The following is a 26,460-nucleotide window of genomic DNA, read 5'->3' as shown; positions in this document are numbered from 1 at the left end:
GAAGATGAACTGGTGAGTGACACTACAAAAAGCAAAAACGTCCTCAAATTGATATCATATAGCGCCACATGGACACAATAAACTCATGGCTCATATTCTGTGAGGAACATATATCAGAATACATATTTAATGATCACACACCATACACCCCCCCCCCCTACACATTTCTATTACATATAAGATGTCCGGGTCCCGGGGCTAATAGAAATGTGGAAATTGATGTTCTGTGTACCATACACACACACAGAGCATGCCTAGACAGGAGGAGGACAGGGTCAAATGTGCGAGAAAATGAGACCTTGTGTGGGAACCGCAGGTGCAGAAACACAAAAGAGCAGTTGCCACAATTTTCTCGCACATTTGACCCTCTGTCTTACGGGAATGTTTATTTTCTCACACTCTATTTGCTACAAATTGGAGGCGGGACTATAATTATAGCTTTGCCAGTGTGGTTTCTTATCATAACCGATCAAAATGACCAAAGGGTACTCTGGGGGGCCCTGGAATTGATTTTGGAAGAGAGAGAAGTTTCTGATAATGATGTAGAGGGAGAGGATTCAGAACAAGAGGTTTCAGAATTTGAGGATCACATTTCTGAACATTCAGAGTCTGACAGTGACTCTGAAGAAGATGATGAGATTGAGCATAAACCAGTTCCAAAAAAAAGACGAGCCCCAGGACCAGAACAAGCCAGTCAGCATGGAGCAAGTGAGGAAATATGGATGTCAAAAAATTCCGAAATTGAATGTGATAAGGATGCAACCAGGCCCAACACGGACATCAAGTCTTCTTTTGAGCTTTTCATCCCAGATTGCATTCAGGAAATTATTCCTGACTGCACTAATTTAGAAGGAAGACGTGTTTTTGGGGAGAGGTGGAAGGAAATGGACCAAACCCAATTCCATGCTTACTTCGGAGTTCTCATCCTTTTTTCTCATCCAAATTTGCATACGCGGCTGACACATCCCCGGTATCGTATGTGCCGAAGAAAGGCAAGAATGTGGTACTCATGAATACACTGCACGTGGATGGAAAAATCTGTGACCAGGAACATCTCAAACCAGAGATCATCACGGATTATAATGCCACAAAAGGAGGGGTAGACAACATGGACAAGCTGGTGACGGCCTCCAGCTGCAAAACGGACGACTCTACGCTGGCCACTGGTGATATTCTTTGACATGTTTGACATCTCGGCGTACACTGCCTTTGTCATTTGGATGGCACTGAACCCAGGGTGGAACCGAGTGAAGCTCCAGAAAAGACGACTCTTTCTTGAGGATCCGGGAAAGGCATTGGTGAGACCACAAATCGAAAGAAGAAAACATATCCCCACAACCCCAGCCTCTGCAGCCATGGTGAGGAGGATTCAGGATCCACCCAACCTACAGAACCACAATCTGCGGAGCCTGAAGTTAAGTGTGTGATGCTGTTGCAGTACATGTCTGGCACTCATGTCGTGTGTGTGTGCGTGTGCGTGTGCGTGTGCGTGTGCGTGTGCGCGTGCGCGTGCGTGTGCGAGCGAGTGAGAGAGAGAGAGAGAGAGAGAGAGAGACACAGAGAGAGAGAGAGAGAGACAGAGAGAGACACAGACAGAGAGACACAAATAGAAAAGAAACGTTCCCTCAACTGTTTTTATTCCTGTTTGGCCAGCAGTTGATACGTTTTTTTTCCCATGCTGGTTTAGGTGTGTCACATGCCACGAGTCGTTTAACTGACTGCTCAAAATCAGACTCCTGAAAGTGCCGAGCTCATCGTTATATAATCATTTGACACATTTAGTTGTATTTTGAACGCAATTTTTCCACATTAGTCGTAATGGAAATTGTATGTATGTCTTATACTGTTTGTTATTCTAGTCTTTTTTTTATGTAACATACAGTTATGTTTCTCTTTCATTTTGTTTTACATCATTTGTTTTTGTGGCTGCCGCCCACAGGTCTTACCACAAGATCTTTGGACCAGCCAACCTGGGTGACGACGCCACGTCATTAGGAACTTCCGAGCGATACATCGCTGTCACATCCGCTACACTCTTCTGGTATTTGCCTCTAAAATAGGTCTGCGTCCAAAAAACTGTGATCGATCCTCACCAAAATGTATGTTCACGGATGGACTTTGATGCGGCGTACCTAACTCATTCACTGCCATTGACGACTATAAACGTTTAAAAATATATATTTTAACTATTTCTATTAGTTTAACATTTTTGTTTCTAATTTTGTTAACAAGAGTATGAAAACCTTTTTTTTTCCATTGTACATGTAGAACAGATATAAAATGTGTGACTAATCGTGAGTTAACTATTGAAGTGATACAATTAATTACGGTTTAAAAAAAATTGCCTGACGCAACAAATTTTTAATAATCGGCGATTAAATAATAGGCCATTAAAACATTTTTATTGTAATTAATCGCATGACTTTTCTAGTTAACTCATGATTAATCACAAATTGTATATCTGTTTTTATATCTGTTATAAAATAAAAAAAAATTATCTAGGTTTTCATACTGTTGTTAACAAAAGTGGAAAAAAAAAGTTAAACTAATAGAAATAGTTAAATGGCAGTGAAGGAGCTAATGTTGAGGCCAGTGTCTTTTTGCTGGATGACTACAATGCAAGTGATGAAAGCTCTTTCCAATTTCTTTCACTTTCAAAATGAGCAACAAGCGTTCAGGTCACCTCGTGCAAGTCACGCCGTAGATGCAACACTTTGGGCGTTGTTGTTTTATTTTTATTTTTTTGTCATAGAAGAAGGCTGATGTTAAGCTTGTGACTCAGTGAACAATAAGAATTTATTTTTATAATAATTTCTTTGTACAGTATTCCTTTTTTATATACTTTACATATAATTACATTTGTGTTATTTTTTTGTTTTTATTTATATTTTATTTTTGTTTGAGTATTATTTAAGTGTTTTTTGTTTTTTATTAAAAATTCTTGGATTTTATGCATTTAATTTGGGGTCAAAAAATGAAATGTTTTCTTTTTGTTAGTTTTGTTACTAAAACGTTTGTCAATTTTTTTTAAACGAATTTGTTTGCGCTCTACGCTTCCGTGTGTTTGTATTAACAAACACAGAAAGTGTCCTGCTGGAAGCGCAGAAGAGTCTTTTTGTAATTGTTGTGTTTCAAGTTGGAGTTGAAACAGGAAATAGCAAACTGGCAGACGTCATACGTTGACACAAAAACTTGGCCGATCGGTCTTGCAGGTCCCTCCCACCGGGTGTGTTTCATTTGATCATAATAAAAACAAGTCAGACGGACGTGACTTTGCGTTTTGATCCGCTCCCAGCAAGAACGTGCCTGACTCGCGCTGCTCGTCGACCAGCCACACAAACAGGCAAACAAACAAAACAAGCAAGATGCGGCAAGTTCACATCGAGTACTGGTGAGTAGAGTTGGCCCTCCTTTTAAATTCAGGAAGTGTTTTGTTGTTGTGTGGTGATGGCAAAGGTTCCCAATGTGTTGATGGTGTTGTTACAGCGGCTCCTGAGGTTATGGCTCTAAGGTTAACAGCCTTATTGCCGATCTGGAGAGAAACTTCGGGACCATCGGCGTAACCAAAACAGTTGGCCGGAGAAGTATTTGACTTTTTTTTTTTTATTATTAAAGCTAAATATTATGTTTATTGATTAATTTGTTTGTTTGTCTTATCTCAACAGTGATTTTTTTTTTTACTACATATAAAATGTATTTATTCGTAAATTGTTATCAAACGATCTTTACTTAATATGTGTTGCTTATTAATTTAAAAATGTTCAAATTGTTATAAAAACTAAATGATGTATGTTCATATAAAACAGAATGCCAAAGTTGTGCTTCAAACTTCATCCTGTTCAGAGGCGGAGCCTATCCCAGCTAACTGGGCAAAAGTCAGACTACGCCCTGAACTGGTCGCCAGTTAGTCATAGAGACAGACAAACTTTCACATTTACTGTGCGGGAATTGAAGCCGCGCATTCAAACCAGCCGATATGAAACATTCGTCCTTGCAACAGTATAAAATGTTGCTGATCCAACTTGCATTTTATGAGGCGGCCTCAAAAGCCCGGAGGGGTAAAAATGACATCCGGCATTAGAAAATCAAGTTGAAGATTTTCAGACTTGCAATTTGACTTCCTGTTTGTGTCTCTTTCACTTTGTGGCGCTGGAAGGTGGGCGTGTTGCAAATGGCAAACATGTCGACCAGCCAATTGCGTTTACAGCAGTTCTCTTGTCTCTTCTTCAAGGAGACGTTTTTTATTTATTTAACAATTTAAAAATGCAGCAATTCTTCGTCAAGCCACTTAATTTTATTAGCCAAATAGTTTGGCGCATGACGTAGCCGAACACAAATACCCAGCCTGAGGGCCAACAATATTCAAACATCATAATCAGAAGCTAAGGCTGCTAACACTTTTAGCTAATGCTAATACTGCAGCGCTATCGTGAACAGCTAAATTAGCCTCACTGTCTCATAATAGTGCGGCAGAATGCTCGCGTACACGCACACATTTTTAGAAATAAAGGACTTACTTTGCTTGCTTGTCACACTCCAGATGCACTTTATAAACACTGAAATAATGTTTGTTACTTTTACTGTTTAAGATTAGCACAAGATATACCTTTATTTCAATGCATTTATATAGGATGCCTTAAGAGGGGAAAAGTATCATAAAAGAGCTGTATGACAATAACAATAATAATTACTTTGCCCTCAGAGAGTTTTGAGGTGACCGTGGATGGAAAATTGATTTACTCCAAGTTGCAGTCTGGTAAATTTCCAGTTAACCAAGATGTAAGTCATATTCACACACACAGAATTCTTAAGTAATTTGGAGCTTTCATTTGAACTAATGACACTTGCCTGCCTGCCTGCCTAGATCATTGAAACCATTAAAGAAATGAAGCACTAAGTGGAAGATGAAATGGTGAGTGACATTACAAAGCAAAACTTCCTCAAATTGATATCATATAGCACCACATAGACGCAATAAACTAATGCAGTGGTCCAATGTCTGGAAATGATTATTTATGTGCTACAAATTATGTATCTGTGTTCGTCTAGCTATGCCTGAACAATTAAATAATACCCTTCCACTAGTGATGGACAAATGAAGATTCATGAAGCACTTGTGATATATTTTTGACTTCTCTGGCATAACCTGGTTGCACTAGCCTTTATATTTAAACCAAGAGCACCGTCTAGAGGAGGAAAAAAATATTGCAAATGCTTTATTATGCTTCATTTTCGGATGTATATCGACTTGTGGAATAATAGATTCATGTTCAACCACAAACTGTTGAAGATTTCACACCGTCAATTTGTGAGTTAATTAAGACAAAAATAATTATTTTAGTCTGCAATGTTCCCCGACCAATAGCGAGCCATGCCAATAGTGAAAATCTGCTAAATTGACCCCCTCCCAGAAAAAAAGGTTTTCTAATTGCCGATAGATGCCACAAGATGGCAGCAAAGTACTACATGATGTTATTCAGCTCACTTCAACATTATTGCCACTAGATGGCGGCATTTCTATTTGATAGTGCTTTGGGAAGCCAGTTTGAGTATTGATGAATTTTCCCCATTAAAACGAACTGAAATTCCATTAATCCATTCCAGCTCTACCCCTGATTAGTGTTTTTAAGAATAAAAAAAAAAAAGTGTCATTATAAATGTGTGGCCTTTCTTAATAATGTATTCTTCTCCTGATATTTGACATTTTGGTTGTCCGTATCATCATGCCCGCAGAAGAGAAACACCAGAGCATGATGGGAAAGCCTCCGAGAGGCCAGACGTCGACCGTCCTTCTTTTGATGACTGTTCACGCTGAAACGCAAAAAGAGTGTGACACACGATGCCCCAGAAGGGCGTCGGCTGATCTGGAGTCTGTGGAAGCTGCTCCCATCGTGGCTGTCTGGTTTACGCTTAATCTAATCAGCAATAGGGGACGCAATGCAAGGAATTTGCTCTAATTTGGTACAACAACAACAGGTGCATTTTTGCTTTGGAGTCAAAGCTTCGCTATCACGATTTCTGCTCAAATCAGGACCAATAATTGATAAAGGGTGGGGAAAGACAAATAGCACTGCATATGATCATGTTTCGGCCACTTTGTATAAACCACAACATATTTGCAATATGTGATTCAACACTGATTCCGTTTGTGATAAACAAATGAAACTTCATGATCTACGTGTGATATTTTTGTTACCCCCCTAGATGGCGCTCATGGTTTAAAGATGCAGTAGAAATGCAATCAATTTTAATTGTGCTCGTCTTTTGATTTAAACCAAGACCACCATCTAGAGGAGTAGAAAAATATTGCAAGTCTTGAAGCTTCATTCAGTCAAATAAACTGCAGCTTTTCCACTACAGTGAAGTCTGTTTATTTAATTTTGTGCTAACATTTCAACATTCCTAGCTGTTATGAATCTTTAAGTCGGTTAAAACAAATTTCTAACGCCTCATACATTGGACTACATCGTTTCCATCCCACCTAGAGTGAAATTTAAAAGCAATTTATTAGAATATCTGCCTCAGAATTCTGTGGTTCCGGTTCGAATTCAGGTTGTGACTTGGACCATATTTTTAATATTTAAATTGTGTCAGAAATTCTACACTAGTTTGCTGCCAGACCATGGGCGAGTGGAGCTCAGCCGGAAACACGTGACCTCCAATTCTGTCTTAAAAAAAACGATTAAGCCTCAACGTAACTATAACACAAAACATAACAATAATCTCAACTCAAACTAACGTTAAGTAGTATCATTTGTATTTGTGAGTATATTTCGCTGTTTTAACTAAGACTGCTGTTGGCGCTTTCGTCACCACCGGAACACGTGACCCCATTTTAACACCAAAGCTGTAGCGCAGCGCCATCGTATGGCGAATGTAACGTAGCGTAATTGCAGTACATCGTGTGTTATACGCTTCACGTTGGTCTTTCTGAACAATTAAAGGTGGATGGAATCTGATTTATGTCGTGATGGAAATGGGTGCTGAAGTACTGTACATCATTCTGTACTCTGCAGGAAGCTCCTTCCAGTTTACACCTGTAATTTGTTATTGAACATCTTTGTAGATCGTTGTCATTAACTGGCACAACACTTTTCCATTTTAAATCCCGCTCTTGCTAATTCAAGCAGTTTACGGCTCGAATGCAAGTAGGCTACTTGAAAATTTAGGAATATCTCACAATTAAGTACTCCTAACGTTTTATTTCGGTGTAAACAAATGAATAACTCGTCACGTGCAATTAAAAACAAGCTTGAGAATAACACCCAGTGGCGATATTACGGAAGAGCCATATCACGCTTTAACATGACAATTTTCACGTTTTTACATAAGTTTCATGTTTTAACATTATCATTTCACGTTTTAACATAAATATGTTAAAACATGAAACATTTGTAAAAACGTGAAAATGATCATGTAAAACATGAAAATGATCATGTAAAAATGTGACAATTATGTTAAAACGTGAAAATTATGTTAAAAATTGTGTAAAAATTGCATTTCTTACACCACATAACACAAAGACACCCCCCCCCAAAAAAAAAAATACAATGGAGATTTGATTTTTTATTACAAACAGTGACAAATAATAAATACAAGCAAAATAATGTAAAAATAGGTTGTTGGGTGCTTGATCTGAAATTCCATTGGTCCCTGGCATTAAGAAAAACAAGACATTTAAAAAACAAAAAGTAACATTTCAAACATATAGCACCATTTTGTTAAATGGCCATGCCAGCCCTGCTGACCGGGCCTGACACAAACACACAACTGCACAGTGCACACACGCACAACCACACGCACGCATCCAAAAACAAACAATCCAAACAAACGCACGTCAGTCTAGAAAAAGGGATTCATTTGATATAAATATAATATATTAATTATTTTACACATTGTAGCAGAGTCTAGACTGACCAAAGTGTTTCCGGTCGCTGGCTCCAACGTGTGTCAAGAAGGCATCCGGATCGGTTGTACAATCGCGTGGAGCAAGAGACCAACACTTGTGCGCGCGTGTTGAAACATTCGGCTGCCTGATTGCGCAGCATTGATGTTAGCAAACCAGAGAAAATGAAATGCTGTGCCGACGGGGACAAACTCAACCAACCCAACTGTAGACCAAGTTAGCCTAACAGGAGCGGCCTAACAGGAAGGTGAGTCCGGCGAGGCCCACGCCGGCCGCGGCCAACAGCGCCGTCTTCATGGACGCGTCCTGAGCCGACTGTCTGCTGCACGACTTGCAGAAACCCTCCTGCAACAACAACAACAACAACAACAACAACATGGAGATCAGCATTGATCACCGCAACGTCATGTGGAGTTACATTATGAAGGTGGCATGGCGGTCGAAACTCAGCAGAGGGCGCAATGAAAGCTTTTGTTCCCTACCATCAAAATCAACCTTTATTTTACACACACACATAAAATATTTTTCATTTTATAAGGAGTAAAGTTGGATTATTTTAGGGGATAAAATTTACTGCATTAATGTAAACTAACAGAAAAAAACCATTTGACTGTAATATTACAATATTATTTTAATCACAATGTATTTAAGTAACAAAAAATCTCCATCCTTTTGCAACAAAAGTCATATTTTATTCTGTAAACCAGCAATAATTTTGCTTGTTTTGTTTTTTTTAAACTAAAAATAGAGTTAAAAAAAACAATATAGTTCTACTGTTATGGGGATAATTTTAAAGAATAAAGTTGTAATCCTTTTTAAAATGAGAATAAATTAGCTATATTACAAAAATGCTTTTGTGAGAATAAAGTGGTATTCTTGTAGGAATATACTGGAAATAAAGAAAATATTTTGGTGAGATGAGTAAGAGTGCCCCCCCCCCTTTTTTTAAACAAAAATTGGAACATTTTAAGAAAAAACTCAATGTCAAGAAAAAATACAAAAATAAAAGTAAAAACAAAATCCATAACTTTATGAGAATAAAGCAATATTAAAAAAGGGGGGGGGGCAAAAACTAAATTTAAGGAGAAAAAAAAGTTGTAGGAGCACAAGAAACAACTCCCATTTTCACACTACGAAAGTTGCACAATATTATCAAAAACAAACAATTGCTTTAGGGTGGCACCAAAAGTTTTGGAGTCAAAGTGCAGGTAAAAAGAAGTCCACCTGTCGTCGTCGTGTGCACAGCTGCTGCTTTGTCTCACAATGACTACACAACTTTGCCACACGCACACACACACAACTTCAAGTCCATGTGGCCGAGTTGCCTTTGTGGCAGTTGAAGACAGCTGCCAACTCAACACAGGAGGCGCGCACGTGCATTGCATGCGTGTGCGTGAGCGCGCACGAGTGATCCCATTCACAAAACAGCCAGCCCAGTGTGCCTGTCAAAGTCTATTTATGAGGCGTCTCGGTTCAAATATAGAACGTTTTCCTGCAGAAGAAAAAATGTTGTGCGTGTCAACAAGCAGTCTGTCAAGAGTGTCGTCTGAACATGAAGCAAAAAAATAATAATGTGAGTGTGTGTGTGTGTGTGTGTGTGTGTGTGTGTGTGTGTGTGTGTGTGTGTGTGTGTAACCTTTAAATGCAAAGTGCAAATGTGTGCTTGGGTGCTTTCCAGTGACGAGACGTTTTTTTGGTTAATGTTCACTTTAAAGTCACCTAGGGACTTTTTTTTTTTTTTTTAGCAACTACCGCTGGAAACCTGAAAGTAGAAGTCTTAAAAAAAATTGTTTTGCCGAGTTTTTCAAATTGAACTTTGAGCTTCTAAAATGAGTTTTGAGGGCAGCACACCAAAAACTTTTTTGGAACTAGTAGCGGAGACGAAGCTGCAGAATCAGATGGTCAGCTGACATGCGGTCGGTCCCGTTTGACGAGGAGCGGCCGCTCGAGCGCCAACCTTGACAATCAGCAACCAATATTTTGATGCCAATCTCATACTGAGCAAATAAACGCTGGCTTGCCGTGCGTGAAAATGGTTGACATTTAAAACAAGCTGACCGTTAACCCGGCACTCAAGTTTTTTTTGCCTCCGTTGCGGAAATTCAACTCCATCCCACTTGTAATCTTTGATGCCTTCTCAACACCTGTTGGTTGCACTTCACCTACCCAGCCATTGTTCTCCAGCATCCACTCCTTCTTCTCCTCGCCCAGGAAGTCGGCGATGGTCTCTGCCAGCTTCCTGCGGGTTTGCGGCCACTCGTTGAGGTCCAGCCCCAACTTGGTGGCGGCGGCGGCGGCCGCGTCCTCCTGCTCGCCGCCCTCTCGCAGCATCCTGGCCAGCACCCCCGTGAAGGCGAAGAGGGACACCACCCGCCCCCAGTTCAAGAGTCCGTCGCTCACCATCTCATCCATCACCCTCCGGAGGCCGGGGCACAGGTCCGGCCCGCATTGCCTGACGAAGGTCTGCGCCAGGCTCCGGAAGGACGCCTCGTTGAGCGTCTCGGCGTGCCGGCCCACGCGCCTCATGGTGGCGGCCGCCTCGCTGGGAGGGGGAGGGGCCGCGCCGGGGTCCGCCACGCAGCACAGGCCGATGTAGTCCTCGGCTAGGGCCAGGCTCTCTTTCCACAGCCCACGGGACAACATGTTCTGCAAAGGCACGAGCAAACAAGCCTCTTCATTTGCACTTTCAACTATCATGATAGATCATTGTTAACATTTGTTTTGTTTTTCCACTATTTGCCCAAAGTGAGGTGGGTTGTTACTAGGGGTGGGAATCTTTGAATGTCTCACAATTCAATTCCATTCAGAATAAATTTTCGATTAAGAAAGATTTTTGATTCAAAATGATTTGATTGACAATGATTTTTGCTTCAATCTATAGATGTTCAAGGAATCGTAATGATCTACTCCAGTCTGACTCGCTAATGCTAATTAGCGCACTACTCTAAAAGAACGGCTCCACGCTGCAAAAAAACTACTTTTATTGGAATAACTTGATCATGACTTCTACTCTCTAATGGGGGTTCAACTTAACAGTGTATCAGACCCCGTGGAACCACACTGCCCCTAAGTGGCCAAATTGGGTACAACATGAACAGCGCTCCCAATAAAGGCACACACAAACGTGGAAGACAGTATAATTTTTTTTGATAAAATAGATTTTGGGGCATTTAAAACTGATTTTGAATCGTACTAAATGAGAATCTATTTTTTAGCCCACCTCTAGTTACAGTAAGTCAAATATCAAGGGTTCTATATTTACAACAGCACTACCTAAAGGTGGGAAAGTGCCACACTTGATATTTTTCATATTATTCTTTAATATTTTAGCCTTGTGTCTATTTTAGTATGTATTTACAGAAATCCTGATTTAACTACCGCATTAGCGACAGTCATGGTTTGTTAATTTTGTCACATGATGTGCTTTAAACAGACATAAAAGTTGCATAACATTGACAGCATCCGGGTGCAGGTAAAATATTGGCCAATAAATGCTTTTCATAAAAATATTTCCTGTATGAGTTACCGAACTACGTACATTTCGACATACGTACACATTCAAAATACGTCTCCACCGTTGTAACGTAACAACGGAACGTCGTCGTAAATAGAGTATTTTCTGCAGTGTGTGCCACATCAGTCTCGAGATAAAACCAATTAAAACCGATGGAACTTGATATTTTTGGAAAACGATTTCAACTTCGCCCGAGGAAAATTATGACTGCGTCCATAGCTACGTCAACCGTTTCTAACGGCTCCTTACAAACGGGTTTTGAACGCTGAAGCCGGGTGATAAATGGGACCTTAATACGACTCGTTTCACCGCGCAACTTCCCTATAAAACACAGGCTAATAACACACAAAACACAACATGACCTCCCTGTTTAAGACAAGGGTTGTGTCGGTGAACTTGAGGGATTTGCTCGCCGGTTAGCCACAAGGCTAGCAAGCCGTTGATGTGTTACCAGAGCAATGGAGGACACAAAGGACCCAATTCACTACGCCGGCTCTTAAAAACTCAGCCAAGCAGTGGCGCCTGCGTACATTGACTCCGCATTAATGTCGCAAAACACACAACATACCATCATAGATACAGCGATATACAAATATAGAAACATATAATTGAAAATAAAAGCACTTACCCTCCCAGCGATAATGAAACGGCTCGACTCTGTGCAGCGCAGAAAGCCCGGCGGCGGAAGGAGACGTTGGGCCGATTCAGCAAGGAAGGACCGAATGACTCACTTATGTATAACTCCGCCCGCGCAGGTTACGCCGGGAAAAAAAAAGGATATCAAAGAGGTCAAAGGGGCTCTTTGTGATGTCATCTATTTTTCCGCTTAAACCACATCAAGGCTTAAAAAGAGACACAAAACCGGTGAAACTGAAAAGTGAAAATACAAATTTTGTTTGCTTATGTGATTTTGTGTCTTCAATCATAATTTAAATAAATGAATAAATAAATACAGGAGGTGCAGTTTTATTCACTCCTTGTTGCAGTCCACATGCTCTGTTGTGAAGCGTTTGTGCAGGATTGTCTGATGTCACCTATGTTAGGACAAGCTGGGTTTGAATGTTAACAAACTGTAGTTTTCAAATAGCCAAGTAGTTTCCCCTTTGGCTCGTAACACACATACAGAAAGAAGAGTTCAAATTTTAGTCCTCTCGCTTCACACTCTCCATATCTCCTCCATGTCACGTTGCAGACTGGCTCCATGTTGTGGCGAAGCTCCTTGTAATGCGCCAGAAGAAGAAAAAAGTCCAATAGAGCAAATATTCTCCACTAAATAAAATAATGACTAAACTGGCTGCTGGCGAAGGTGCGCACGTAAGTGATGATACTCTCACCGAGTCGCCAAAGAATGTCACCATCAAATATTGAAAAAAAGTCGTGTGGAAAAATACCAAATAGTTAGCAGAGTTGTTGTGGCCTCAATAGGGTCACTAAAGTTCTGAATTGAGCCCTACTAAAGTTTGCAGGACGCTTTATCAACTCTAACTTCATTAATTGCATTCATATTTCAACTATTTATAGATGGATTAGCTAAGCTTGATAACATTGAAACAGAGACGAGTTAGTCGTCACTTGACATGATCGAAATGAAGTACTACTCATACAAGTAGTACTCCGATCGACCAGCAGTTTTATGTTTATGCAATTATGTTTTTTAATAGATTTGTTTAAAATGTAAAACAGGTTTCAAATGTGATGGTTTACCATTTTCTTGTTATAATTATTTTAAAAAGATTTCGATTCAAGAATAAACAGGGGGGGGGGGGGGGGGGTATTCTAAACTGGCAGCATTAAGATGAAACAAGCTAATTAGAATAATCATTTAAATGTAAAAATGTATGTAATGTATAAATATATATATTATTTATTTGTGTGTGTAAAATATGGCATGTTTTAAATCGGAATTTGTGTATTTTCTTAATAACATGCACCAAGCATTTTGAAAAATGGGGGTGGGGGGTGCTTTTATGCAATGACTGAATCAGCATCATCTGATTTAATCTAATCTTCTGAACGTGATGAAATCAAGTTGAACAGGTTGTCTATTGCACTAACGACAAAATCTACTCACCGTAATGTCTTTATAGATACAGTTGAGGGTGATGAAATGATATCGGAATATGTGTTGTTAAATTTATGTACAGTATTATACACATTCAATTCGACACAAGTTTGATCAGAGAGAACATGAATAAAACTATCATAGCCAATAAATAATAGATCGCTTCCTGTACTTGTTAGTTTCCCAAACTCATTGACAATGAAGGCGTCCCAAACAGTGTACACAATGTGATCGGCTTGAGTGGACAGCATGAGGAAGTGGAAAAGAACAACACACGACGTTTGTCCTGAAGTCAAATAAGTGAAGGCAAACAGTCGGGTCATTTGATACATCTGCTGTTTTTTTTTTTGCCTTCTCACTCTGTAATTTTCCCCCAACACCAGGTACTTTCCTACCTAACATTCGTTTTAAATGCTGAGAAACAGCGAGTCAAACACGAATGAAACGGAGATTCCTGAAGTCACTTCAGAATTTTGGGTTACGAAAAACAGCCCGACAAAACTCTCAAGACCTTTAAACCTATCCAAGACGTGTCAAAAGGACAAAACGATCAATAGCGGGTCTCGAGTCAAACAAACAAACATTACTTTTGAAAATCGTGCACGGCAAGAGGTTTGGCGGGATTGAATATCAGATCTTGCAAGCACTATGGTATGGATTGCATGTTCCTTTAAAACAATTTCAACAAAATACATACATAAATAATTAGATCACATTCAATTCTTGCTTCTAAATATGTGAGTGTGTATCGAGTCATGAAATAAATATCACATCTTTGAACACCACACATTGGTGACACGATTGTGTTTAATGCCGATTGGACGTTTACAGTTTCAAATGAGATATTTGGTAGAAAAAGTACATCCAAGGACAACGTTTGAATTAGAATAAATACATTTAGAGACAAAGTGATGTTCTTCCCGTTGCATACTCAAAATGTGCAGTACATTGTTTTTATGTACAAAGCCACCCGTTTGAAATGAGTCACCATTGACACTTGACACACTAGATGACGTCGTCAAATAATTATGAGAATACACCACCTCTTAGTGTTAAATGAAACTGCCTATGCGTTTTTTTTGTTTTGTTTTTTAAAGATTTTTAGCTTTTTATTTGATTGCTTCTTTGTCCCACTGAAGGTTTATATAAGCGCTACTGTTGATTCCCGTTGCTCGCACGTAGAGTCTAGGCCCAAATCTGCGTTAGAGAAAACAATGATTTATTTTGAATTATTTACAATAAATCAATTAGCTAATCATTTTCACGAGATAACACGCAGCCCACTTCTTTTGTGTACTGTGTGTGTGTGTGTGTGTTAATGAGGAGTGTGTGAGCGTTTCTCACCCGTAAGGTGTTATCCCAAGAGGCGGAGCAAAGCGCCGTGCCGTCCGGTGACAAGCGCACTCTGCTGACGCGGTTCTCGTGACCGTACATTGTGGAAATGCGATTTCCCTTCAGGACATCCCACACGTTGATGGTGTAGTCGTTGTAGCCGGCGAAGAGCAAGCGACCTGAGAGGAAGGAAGAGGAAGTGCGAACCGAGAGTCGAATAGTGATGAGGTTCATTAGAAAGGAAACACATTTTTATTTTTAGATTTACCGCTCAGAGAAAAGTCCACGGTAGAGGCGCCAAAGATGATGCTGTCTTTCTGGTAGACGGCCACTTCGCGGTCAGCGCGTAAATCGTAGAAGCGACACTGAAACGAGATTTACCGCGTGTTCATTAAAAGGAAACATATGATACATTTTAATAGCTGGCAGACAAAAAGTGGAGCAAAAAATAAATAAATCTTCACACCACTGTTCAAATTTTGGGTTTTTATGAAGTAAAATAGGAGATATGAAAATAAATCAGGTTGTGCCACACATATAAAAAATAATAATAATTCAAAATCACAAAAAAAAACTCGTGTTTGAACAGGAGCAATATGAAAAGTGAACTAATATGGTGACGGATGAATGAGGAAGAAGGCCGTGTCACTTTCCTTCCTGCTAATGACTGATGGCAACTTTCCCCAAACGCGAGCAACGCTTCACGCACGCACATCCCAGTGACTCACCGTGGCGTCGTCGGAGGCAGACGCAAACGCATCTCCGCTGGGGTAGTACCTGAACACACCAGAGGGCTGGATGCAGATTATATTAACATTAAGATCTAATTCTTGTAACTGATACCAGTGCAGACAATACGAAACCAACCACACACACAAACATTGAAGTACTTTTGCTTTTAAAAATTCAAACGTATCTCTCGGCAATGTTCTAAATCCCACAAAGAATGAGAAAACATTTGTGACTTCATGACTCGCACATCAATTCGGATCCACTAAAATTACTCAGATTTGTTTTCCTGTTCACATTTACCAGGCTATTTGTTGCTAGGGAGAATTGAGGTCACCATAAAAAAATTAAATAAATAAATAAATAAAAATAAAATGCCCACTAGGCCAGAACATAAAGTTATGTTAAGTAAAAACACTTTAATTATAAGTGCCGCGAATAAATTTTGCTCCCTACTGAAAAACAAATTCATAATGGGCTGGAAAAGAACCCAGCGCCATCTACTGGATCTACAGGGTCAATGTTACTGACAATGCCAGTGTATATGTTAAGTGTTGTTCTTTTTAGGTTTAATCTTAAGGACTTTAAAAAGTAAAAAAAATATATTATTTTTTTAATTACAGCTAACTATAAATAATTTCAAGTAACCTTTTTATTGATACACACCAATTGCCTGAATGTCAGCCTATGTTAGTCCATGATGTTATTCATTGATTTTTTATGTTTAATGTTCAGTGTTTTTGAACAAATAAATGTGTGTAAAATCAACATAGTTTTTATTTTTATTTTTATTTTTAATACTTAGTCATGAATTTCGCAGTTTTCTGGCTGCGCCCCTGATACACGCCCATTTCAACAGTTGTCCCACTGTTCTGTGTTGAATACGTACATATTGTCCAGAAGGGAGTAGCAACTGATCAATACGTTTTCACATTCAACTTCCACTTCCTTTACGCCGATACGAAATCTGCGCGCACTCACTTGACGCAGTTGATGTCAGACTGGTGGTTCTCGAAAGACTGGACGTTCTGGCCAGAGCGCATGTCCCACACGTTGGCCTTCTTATCACAGCCCTGATAACGCGCACAGTACATCGTGACAGTTGTTGTCATGTATAATCGAAGCGCGCTAAACAAATCTGCGTGCGTCTCTTACGCCGGTGACAAAAGTGTTGCCGGTCTCCGAGGGGGCCAGGTCCAGGGACAAGATGTCGGCAGTGTGACCGTGGAAGCTCTGCAGCAGCTGTCCGCTCTCCACGTCCCACAGAGCGCACGTGCCGTCACCGCTGCTCGTAAGGAGCTAGAAAGCACACACGCAAACCCTTTGATTAAATTTCTACTATAAAGCGCAACAACACACATCCTGTACAGTCTTGTACCACTTGCTGTATTTTTTCTTCTTTTTTGTTTACTCCTCGAGATGGCGCTCTTGGTTTAAATATGTAATACATAAACATTGCACTAACCTTTATCTTTAAACCAAGAGCGCCATCTAGAGGAGTAAAAAAAAAAAAAGACAGCAAGTGTTTCTTGAAGCTTTTACATTAAAATGTTGACAGGGAAATACATTTTTTATCCTCATAATTGATTGAGACGATTGATGTCAAATCGCCATCTGGACAGGCATGAGACTAATGCAACAAATCAAAATGACACATTAACAATAATAATCACAACAAACTACTTAATAGTCACTCTATTAATCTCTCCATTATTATACTCTACTATTTTTTAATGAGAGTGATTCACAAAATGCGATTCTCATAGGTGGGTGCCCTCTAGTGGTACTTCAAAGAATCACCGAATTAAAATAACTAACAATAATACATTTTAATTCAACCATTAATGAACTAATTTGCTCCCAAAAACGTATACATATGTTCTATTTTAAATGTTTTAAGTGTCCCAAAGACGTATTTATTTTTTTTAATGCTAGAGCATACAGAAGGCTTTGATGCAGCCCCTCAACTGCACAAAACGGTTGAAGCAATGGCAGTTATTTAAAAAACGGCCAGCAGGTGGCAGCAGAGTAGAAGAGATCAACCAGGGCCATGTTGCAAACAAGCCGATTTACCCACAGTTCGAAGCAGATTTGTGAATAACGATGACACTTAGCTATATTCTAATGCTAACTGCCGCAAAACGGAAACAGATAGAAATATCCCTTTTTTTTCCTGATGAAAGAAGAGACTCAAATCTTTCTTTTGGTATGTTTTTATAGCAATAGAACAGAATATTCTGTGGGCTTTGCAAAATCACTCAAAACCCAGTAAACAGCCGGGAGCAAAGGGGGTTGCTTCAGTCAAAATGGCTGGGAGTGAATGAGTTTTTAAGAAAAGTTTTTTAATGATTTTCCTGTTTTCAAGCACTTTTTTTCCCCAAGTGTTACATGGTGTAAAAACAACAACCTGAGAACCACTGCTTTAGGATAAAATGCGTAATGTGATTCTGCTAGATGTTGTTCTCGATATTGTTTTTCACGCTAAAGAGACAACATGAGCAGCTTGTGTGACGAAGAACAGACGACGAGCACTTAGGAGACGCATCAGCGGTCCCGGCGGGCCGGCAGATTAGAGAATTCCCGCCGGACGACCAATCCGAAACGCACTTCCTGTTTTGCGTCGACGGCAAAGCTCGGGTTTCAGCGCGGTCGCGGCGCGCAATTATCAGTAAGCCACAATTAGCGACGCGAGACCAGATGGGAGGCGCGCTGATCCGACATGAGGGATTCCGCGCGGAGCGTGTGTGAAAATAAATATGGAAGCGGTCACGCATGTCGGCGTGAAAATGAATAGATTCTTTGTGAGCCGTGTGTGAAGCTTGCAGCCTGGAGCGCCACTTAGCGGGACATAAAGACTGTCCTCATGCGCTTGCCGAGTGCCCTCAAGTCACAATGTTCCACTCTGTCTTAGATAAAAGACACTGGAGTTCTAAAAATACTGACAAGTGAGGACCTTTTGTCTCCTCTGCCGCCCGCTCATCACGCTCACCTCACCCGACGACGACGACGAACATGTCGTCAATCGAAGCAATGCGCTTGAATAACAGCAACGTGAGGTGACAGAATGTTTTTGTGATGAACGATAATCACTTCGAATTCGTTCAAAGAGATTGCGAGGCAGGTGACGAGTGCGACTGGTTTTGAATTTTTAGGCCTCGCTTCCAACGGCTTTTCCGCTGAAAATGGCGCTCACCTGCATGTCGGAGTTGGTGAAGGTGCAAGCTGACAGGTAGTTGGTGTGCATGGCCACCAGCTTCTTCTTGCTCACCGGGTTCTCGCTCGGGTCCAGAGAGAGCGGGAACACGCAACATTTGTTGTCCAGGCCTCTGCGAGAAGACAAGGTTAGGGTTTACAATGAGGGATTTAAGAAGGATTGGAGTTTTAGGGTTAGGGTTTGCTAGGGTTTAAATAAAAGATTAAAATGAAGGTGATTTAGGGTTTCGAACAGGGGTTAATGTCAAATTAGGGTTTTAATCCAAGAGTTGGGGTTCAAAATTAGGCTATCAAGCAGGATCTGGTTTTAATTAAGGTTTCAAATTCCAGTTTGGGGGTACGTTTAGAGTTTCTATCATTGGGATTAGGATGAAATTATGGTTAGCATGCAAAATTGGGATTTTAAAACGGAGTTAGAGTTAATGTTTCAATCCAGAGTTAAATTTTTAAGATTATGGTTTCAAATTAGATTCCCAATCAGGGTTAAGGCGCCAAGATGGGGGTTTCAAAAAGCAGATTAGGCTTCCAAAACTCTAGTTTGAAATTGGGGTTTCAAGAGAAGATCAGGGTTAGGGTTCAAGGAAAGGCTCATGGTTCTAAACCAGGGTTAGTGTTTCAGGGCAGGATTAGGGTTTTAAAATGAGGGCTTCAAGTTTCAAGTGTGTCAATTAGAGTTAAACTTTGAAGACAGGATTAGGGATTCGAATTAAAGGCATACTTGACTCATTGAGCCGTTTTCAGAAGTAAAAAGTTCATATTTTGTATATAGTTAATGTGATAGCTTCATTATTTTTCATGTACAATAAATACCACTACAATTTTCCACTTTCTGTCAACTGAAAATGACATCACCTGTGCTGAGGAAGTAGGTAACGACCAATCATGGCTCACATGTTTTTTTGGGTTTGGTCAGGAAACTGAGCCACGATTGGTCGTTACCTACTTCCTCAGCACAGGTGATGTCAGTTGACAGCAAGTTGAAAAAAATGTGTTTTTAAATGTATTAATTGTACATGAAAAATAATGAAGTTATCACATTAATTATAGACGAAATATAAACTTTTTGCCGCTGAAAATGGCTCGAATGAGTCAAGCTTCCCTTTAAGATTTCAAGCCAGGGCTCGAGTGACAAACGACGATTTCAAGACGGATACACACCCGCACGCCACGGCACAACCTGAGGGAGCGTACGCGCACGCCATCACCCACGTGCACGGCAGGCTCATGGCGTGCTCCTAGAACACAAACAAACAAACAAACAAACAAACAAACAAACAAGAAAGCACCCACAAACACGCGGAGCTTTTTGGTATGAAGTTGCAGAGAAAAGATGTCAGCGCGGGGTACTCATGAGGATTATGTTATTACGTTCATGCGCTTCTCTAAGTGCACACGTGATCTTGCTGTGGCATGTTTTCATGTGCCAGTAGAAGCTTCTTTCATTTTTTTTTTTTTTAAACATACATAACACGCAGCTCATTCCACATTTCCAACTCGGAAAATGATATTGAATGCAACGTTTTGCTTAGCAATCAGCAACCCTTGTAGAGATTTGTGTTTATTATGTGAAAGCATAATTGCTGTTGGGCACGTTTGCACTCCAATAGAATACAACTCGGCTAATTAACAAAAAAAAAAAAAGGAAAACGATTGTCGCAACGCAACAAACATTGTCACACTATATATTAACTAGTTTCATGTTGAATGACAGATATGTTTATTTTATTCATTGATAATTAAATGTAATTTTTAATATGCTGAAAAAAGTGAATAATTCAATTAAAATAGCTTAAAAATGTAAAATAATTGTCTTAATAGTGGTTAGTTAAATTATTTTGATTAGGTAATACAGTTTAAAAAGTTTTTTTTTTAAATTGAATACTAACTCATTCACTGCCATTGACAGCTACAGACGTCAAAAATTAATTTTAACTATTTTTATTAGTTTAACATTTTCTTCCCCACTTTTGTTAAGAGTATGAAAACCTAGAAAAAAAAATTGTACATTTAGAACAGATATAAAATGTGTGATTAATCGTTTGTTAACTATTGAAGTCATGCAATTAATTACAATTAAAGATTTTAATTGCCTGACGCGATAAAAAAAAGAAAGAAAATATATAAAAAATTAGTGGCGTCAGGCGATAAAAAAAATGTTATCGTTATATTGCATGACTTCACTAGTTAACTCACAATTAATCGCAAATTTTATATCTGTTCTAAATGTACAATAAAAAAATTCTAGGTTTTCATACTCTTGTTAACAAAAGTGGAAAAAAATGTCAACTCATTTAAATAGTTCAAATGAATTTTTTACGTCTATATCAGTCAATGGCAGTGAATGAGTTAACAAGAAATCTTTAAAGGAATACTTGACTCATTTAGCCATTTTCAATAGTGAGAAGTAAATATTTTGTCTAGAATTGATTTGATAATGTAATTATTTTTGATATACAATTAATTTCTTTAATTTAAAGTACCCTTAAAAACACATTTTGCCACTTGCTGTCGACCGCAAATGACATCACGTGTGGTAACGATCAATCATGGCTGAGTTTTCGAATGTCACATGAACAAATCCACAAAACTTATTGAGCAAGTTTTAACAAATGTTAGTGACTGCAAAAAATATATATATATTTTTTTAACTTTCACGCAAACATACGCACAAGTTTTACGCACACTTGAGTAATATCAAATGATATCTAAGCACATTTATAAATGACTTTTTATTATAATTCAAATAAATATAAAGTCACATGAAATGTGTTCCACAATAGTGGAGAGAGAAAAAAATATTTGTCATTTGTTATAGTTCCACTTACCTTATTGAGAGTGAATGCATCCCACACGATCACTTTACCATCCTACATGACAAAAATACACAAGTGTGAACACACACTCCCTCAATACATATACATACTGCACAGTGGAACGTCAGCTTGATCCGTATCACGATTCATAGGTCACGATTCAATTCAATACCGATTAATCCCGATACAAATCTAGAAATTGTTTATTGCGATTTTTTTAAAACTCAAATTTGGAAAATACTAATCAGTAAACTTGTACACTGTAAGATTTGTATTAAAAAAAAATTGTCTGAAAATTCAAGCTTATAACTGAGCCACTTCATTTAACAAACAGGTTGCAGTCCGTTTCATGTTTGAACAGCACTGAAATAAAATATTAAGGCTTAATGTTCCATTAATATAACATTCTTTCATGCTCATTGTGTGAATCCTAACCCCAAGTAAGACGTTTTGTTGAATATTCTCATAAAAAATGTATGTTTAAAAATCGATATCGATTCAAGAATTGCGCGCTGTAATATCGCGATATATTGCCGAATCGATTTTTTCTAACACCCCTAGTTGCACGGATATTGCTGAGCAGACAGGGAGGGTCATTGCCTGAAGTTGTGGAATATTCTTTGCAGTCTGTTGAAACATTTTAACAAAAAAGTTCCAAGTGCCATAATAAAATTCATGAAAGAAATTGTAGCTAAGAACAACAACGACAAAAAAGTCCTCAATAAAATAAAAATAAAAAAGGCGATGCTATTTATCAGCATTTATCCACCTCATTAGTCAATTATATTTATTCCACATAGTAAAATGAGTTTTTGTTAATAATTGCATATGTCTGGTACGGATTAATTGGATTTACATTATTTCCTATAGATCAGACTTGGATTCATCATGAGAACTGAGGTTCCACTGTACAGGTGTGTACTCTGCGTGTAACCTGCGAGGAGCTGACTATGCGCCGCTTGTCTTTGCACCAGTCCATGCACAACACTTTGTTGACGTGACCCTTGAGCACACGTCTGGTCTTGATTGACAGAGAAGACAACACCTCCACCTTCTCCGCCACCTTGCTTACTGCAAACAAACACGGCACACATGAATTAATTAGAAGTACAGATGGAACCTTCTCCATTTATAAACCAAACACAGCAAACGTGTCGAAATGTTCGGCGTCACTTACACTCGACGTCGTTGAGCTTGTTCCTCTCCTCGTCCAACTTCGTCTTCAAACTGGCACTTTCCCTCTTGAGCGAGGCCAGACTTTCACCCGCCCGGAGCCCCTGGCACGCCATCTTCGCACGTCCAACCGCACAATCAGCACACACAACACATTCGAGAGGGACGTTCAATGGCGGAATTGGGAAGAAGCGCGAAAGGGACGCTTGATGGTTCAGACTGAACACCACAGCGTCGACACGAGGCTCGTGCTCGCGCGGGTGCCGCTCAAGGTGCGTGCGCGCGACACTTGACGAGTGACCGACCACACGCGCGCCCCCTTGCGTTCTGAAGGCCCCGCCCCCCACCTGTGCCACCACTCACGCTACACCGTGTGTACGTAAATTGAAGCGTATGTTTATCACTAAAACTATCATAGAGTTGGAAAAAGAACCCACTCTGTACTTAAATAAAATAAATGGGGAAAAAACGAATGTAAAAATATAACAAAACTGTTATTCTAGCAGGCTAATCAAATGTAGCTTAATGTAGAAAAGTTATAAAATAACCTGTTTTGATAACATGACAGTGTCACTGCTATTATCTGCACACAAAATGGTTTTCCTCTTATTTTACGAAATCACGCGACGCTTGTTCGAAATACAGTATGTCATCAAAACAATGCATCGCCACACATTGCCAACATTGCGCAACAAGCGCTGTGGTAAAAATGCAAAATTAACTATAGGCCTCGTGACAACAATAAAAAATAAAATAAACGATTTGATGTGTTTGTTCAAATTAGATAGAGAGTATTTGGCGTTAAGCAAATATATTTGCCCCAAATTATTCAGTCAATTTTGACAACGTTTTTATTTATTTATTTATTTTTTGACAAAGTAGAGTAGAAAATACTGATATCGGTTTAAAGGTACATTGTGGAGTGTGAAATAATAATATTTAAGCTTTTCTACATCAATGCCCAGATGAGTACAAAGAGCCCCGACTTTTTAACTTGCAACAAACCACATGGAGTCATACCTCACATTAAAGCCCTTAATGAGTGCTTTACAGATCAGTGAATTAATTTATATTAAAAAAAAAAAATCCTAAAATGATCCCACACTTAAAATAAAACATGTTTTTTATACACGCGAAAATGTCACGCACACCAATGTCAAATTCAATTTGAAACCAACCGCATTCACTCATTTTAAAACTCTTGATGTAAGCTTTACAGACGTTTACTCATTTGGTCAATCATCTTTTCTTACATACATGAAAATGTCCTTTGCACACGGAGTCATATCTCCCCTTTAAAGCACTTGATGTGGACTTTACAGGTATTTTTATTATTATTATTCTATTCTATTTGTCAGTATGTCATATATGACAACACTATGATAAGCAAAAACACTGTGCACGGATCATTCTTTTCCAGACAAATGGAACTTGTGACTGCATTACCATCTCCACACAGAAGGAGCAGTAGTTGATGGGCTCCGTCTTGATGTAGATGTTCATGAGGGGGCTGGCCTTGTCGCAGCTCTCGCAAGGGCCAAAGGTGACCGCCACGAATGTCTGGTCGCACATGACTGCACTTGGGATCACACACTTGCCTGTGGCACACACACACAAACAACCAGCAAACAATAGATGACATCATGTTTGTTGGCTCTTGTTATTAAGGTCCATTTTGATTTTTGTACCACGTGTTGGCCCTTGTGTGTGTGTGTGTGTGTGTGTGTGCGCGCGGAATTTAGATTAAGTAGCTGGTAATCTAGTCAAGCTTGATCCTGCAGCAGAGCAACACTGCTATTCTGGGAGCAGCACAGACAAAAAAAAATGTCGTAAAAAAAAGAAAGAAGAAGAATATAATGTTTTTTTTACACACTCACTATTTAATTCCATAATATATTTTTCATCATGTAGTTTCTAAGCAAAGAAGCGTTGTCATTAACAAGGCAATGATACAAAAAGTAATAATGTAGCATTTAGTAATGTTCTACTATTTACATTTTAGAGCAATTATCATGTTTGTACGTTATTTATTATCTCATAATTATTCACTATAGCAAACATTTTATCATACATATTCCATAAATCTTGAAAATTCATCAATGAGGAATATTGAACTGCATTAGCTCAAGTAACAGACAGTTGTATTAAAAAAAACTTTTTTCCAGACATAATCAGTAAATTATTTCTGATAAAATAAAACCTCAAAACAGTTTTATTAGTTTTTTTTTTTTAGATAAAATGAAATATAATAACCGATTATTAGTACATACTAGAGCTCTCAAACCATTACATTTTTAAATAAGATTAATCACATCTTAGAATTTTGATTAATTACGATTAATCGCTTAATTTAAAAAAATGCTTTTTTTATCAACATTTTTTCCCCGCCAAATTTGAAGACCACTGGTTATGTGTTCATTCTTTTGACATTTAATTTTATGAGGATGTCTTTTTTTTTTTTATCCACTGCACACGTTGACTCTCCTCTTTTTCTAATCAGTTAATTACTTGCATTAAAAAAATGACCCCAATATTTTGACACGAACAAACATTCTAAATGTGATACACAAACATTTATTAAATGCTTTACTTTAATGCATGTAATTATGTTTATTGCTAAAACAACCTGTGCTACCCCCCGCTGTCACGCTAAAGGGTAATCTATGGTCAAAATGAATAGTGCGATTAATCTGCGTTAATTTATGATTAATGCGATATTTTTTTGTGATTAATTAATCAGTTAACGTTTTAACTTTGACAGCACTAGTACATACGCTATAAATGTGCTCACGAGCAGCAACCAACCACACATTTATCCTTTAGCACACAATGTTAATGCATGAACTTGTGCACTAATGAGACATTTATCAGGGTAAACATGCACAGATACACAATTCCAAATGTCCCCTCAATAACATTACACACCGCATAATAGTGGTACACAATAAATATACTGTACAACAGACATGATTCTTACCTCAGAGAAGATGTTTTTGGTGTGCGCCTCAAGCAGGTATTTATTTGTCCTGGTGGGAAGTGAGTTGAGTTTTGCACCGAAGAGGATTGTCTGCCACTAAGCTTCTTATGGAAAAGTGCTAAAGCTTGTGACTCTGCCCTACTTGGACCAGATACACCTGAGTGCCACCATCCTTGAAACATTCAGCATGTATCGGTGTAGAGCGGTGAGGATTCTTGAATATTGCCCATCAAAGAATAAATATGAATAAGAGTCTTGCCGCTCCAATGAAGAAAATCAACACAAGAGAAAAGTCGAATTTGTTATCTATTGAGCCAGTTGAGTTCTAATGTGACTATTTGAAGGGGGTCAAGAATAATGGCTGGAAATTTAGAAGACAATTGAAAGCTAACAAAAAACCTGCAACAAGTGGTCTGACTTTGGATTTAAGCAACGTTGCTTCAAAACCAACACAGATCTTGCTGCAACATAAAAAAAAAGAGAGGAAGATTGTGATGTTGGAGTATGTTGTATCCAACCCCTTTTACTGCTGGCCCAATTTTAAGTACCAATTTAATTTCTTTGATATCCGAGAGTGGAGCTCATCACTTTAACATCTGAGCAAGTTGCTTCTAATGTGTGAAAAAAGAAAAAATAATAATTGTGGAGGCATAATTTTATACACTACAATGTGTGAATGTGGCGTACAAACATCACCAAAGCAAAATCCCCCACACTAACACTACATTTACTTTCAAGCAT

The 26,460-nt window shown here is 38.9% G+C and overlaps 2 protein-coding genes and 1 long non-coding RNA gene across 4 annotated transcripts; 1 reads left to right on the top strand and 2 right to left on the bottom strand.

Annotated features, from left to right (window-relative positions):
• Nucleotides 1-1,812: 1,812 nt before the first annotated feature.
• Nucleotides 1,813-6,359, top strand: LOC147176912 (uncharacterized). Of its 2 annotated transcripts, none has more exons than XR_015094447.1 (7): nucleotides 1,813-1,827; nucleotides 1,940-2,041; nucleotides 3,213-3,391; nucleotides 3,487-3,584; nucleotides 4,703-4,779; nucleotides 4,865-4,912; nucleotides 5,734-6,359. It is a non-coding gene; the product is annotated as an uncharacterized LOC147176912 (long non-coding RNA). The 2 variants fall into 2 exon arrangements; XR_015094448.1 differs by having other exon boundaries at nucleotides 1,817-1,831.
• Nucleotides 6,360-7,553: 1,194 nt separating this feature from the next.
• On the bottom strand, nucleotides 7,554-12,176 carry bcl2l10 (BCL2 like 10). Its single transcript, XM_086070937.1, has 3 exons — nucleotides 12,049-12,176; nucleotides 10,073-10,552; nucleotides 7,554-8,251 (listed from the first exon to the last, which is right to left on the bottom strand). Exons 2-3 carry the CDS (start codon nucleotides 10,547-10,549, stop codon nucleotides 8,129-8,131), a joined length of 600 nt encoding a protein of 199 aa, XP_085927063.1. The 5' UTR covers nucleotides 10,550-10,552; nucleotides 12,049-12,176; the 3' UTR covers nucleotides 7,554-8,128.
• A 2,095-nt stretch (nucleotides 12,177-14,271) lies between these two features.
• Nucleotides 14,272-25,851, bottom strand: gnb5b (guanine nucleotide binding protein (G protein), beta 5b). The gene is made up of 13 exons (XM_086070936.1): nucleotides 25,720-25,851; nucleotides 24,189-24,340; nucleotides 22,747-22,858; nucleotides 22,504-22,640; nucleotides 21,582-21,623; nucleotides 19,915-19,991; nucleotides 18,737-18,869; nucleotides 16,699-16,842; nucleotides 16,525-16,616; nucleotides 15,543-15,591; nucleotides 15,083-15,179; nucleotides 14,827-14,993; nucleotides 14,272-14,679 (listed from the first exon to the last, which is right to left on the bottom strand). Exons 2-13 carry the CDS (start codon nucleotides 24,312-24,314, stop codon nucleotides 14,668-14,670), a joined length of 1,188 nt encoding a protein of 395 aa, XP_085927062.1. The 5' UTR covers nucleotides 24,315-24,340; nucleotides 25,720-25,851; the 3' UTR covers nucleotides 14,272-14,667.
• Nucleotides 25,852-26,460: the final 609 nt, after the last annotated feature.

Source organism: Leptonotus elevatus, chromosome 3, assembly GCF_054856555.1.
Source record: "Leptonotus elevatus isolate MCC_2025b chromosome 3, RoL_Lele_1.0, whole genome shotgun sequence".
NCBI lineage: Eukaryota > Metazoa > Chordata > Actinopteri > Syngnathiformes > Syngnathidae > Leptonotus > Leptonotus elevatus.
The sequence above is the reverse complement of the archived record's forward strand: the minus strand, read 5'-3'. Positions and strand labels throughout refer to the sequence as shown.

Bases quoted from the DNA above. Each gene is read 5' to 3' on its own strand.
- bcl2l10 (XM_086070937.1), bottom strand. From the start codon at position 10,549: ATGTTGTCCCGTGGGCTGTGGAAAGAGAGCCTGGCCCTAGCCGAGGAC. The intron at 8,252-10,072 runs GTAGGTGAAGTG...TTGTTGTTGCAG, and splicing joins TGCTGGAGAACAATGGCTGG to GAGGGTTTCTGCAAGTCGTG.
- gnb5b (XM_086070936.1), bottom strand. From the start codon at position 24,314: ATGTGCGACCAGACATTCGTGGCGGTCACCTTTGGCCCTTGCGAGAGC. The intron at 15,592-16,524 runs GTGAGTGCGCGC...TGGTGTGTTCAG, and splicing joins TCTGACATCAACTGCGTCAA to GTACTACCCCAGCGGAGATG. The intron at 14,994-15,082 runs GTAAATCTAAAA...CCTTCCTCTCAG, and splicing joins CGTGGACTTTTCTCTGAGCG to GTCGCTTGCTCTTCGCCGGC.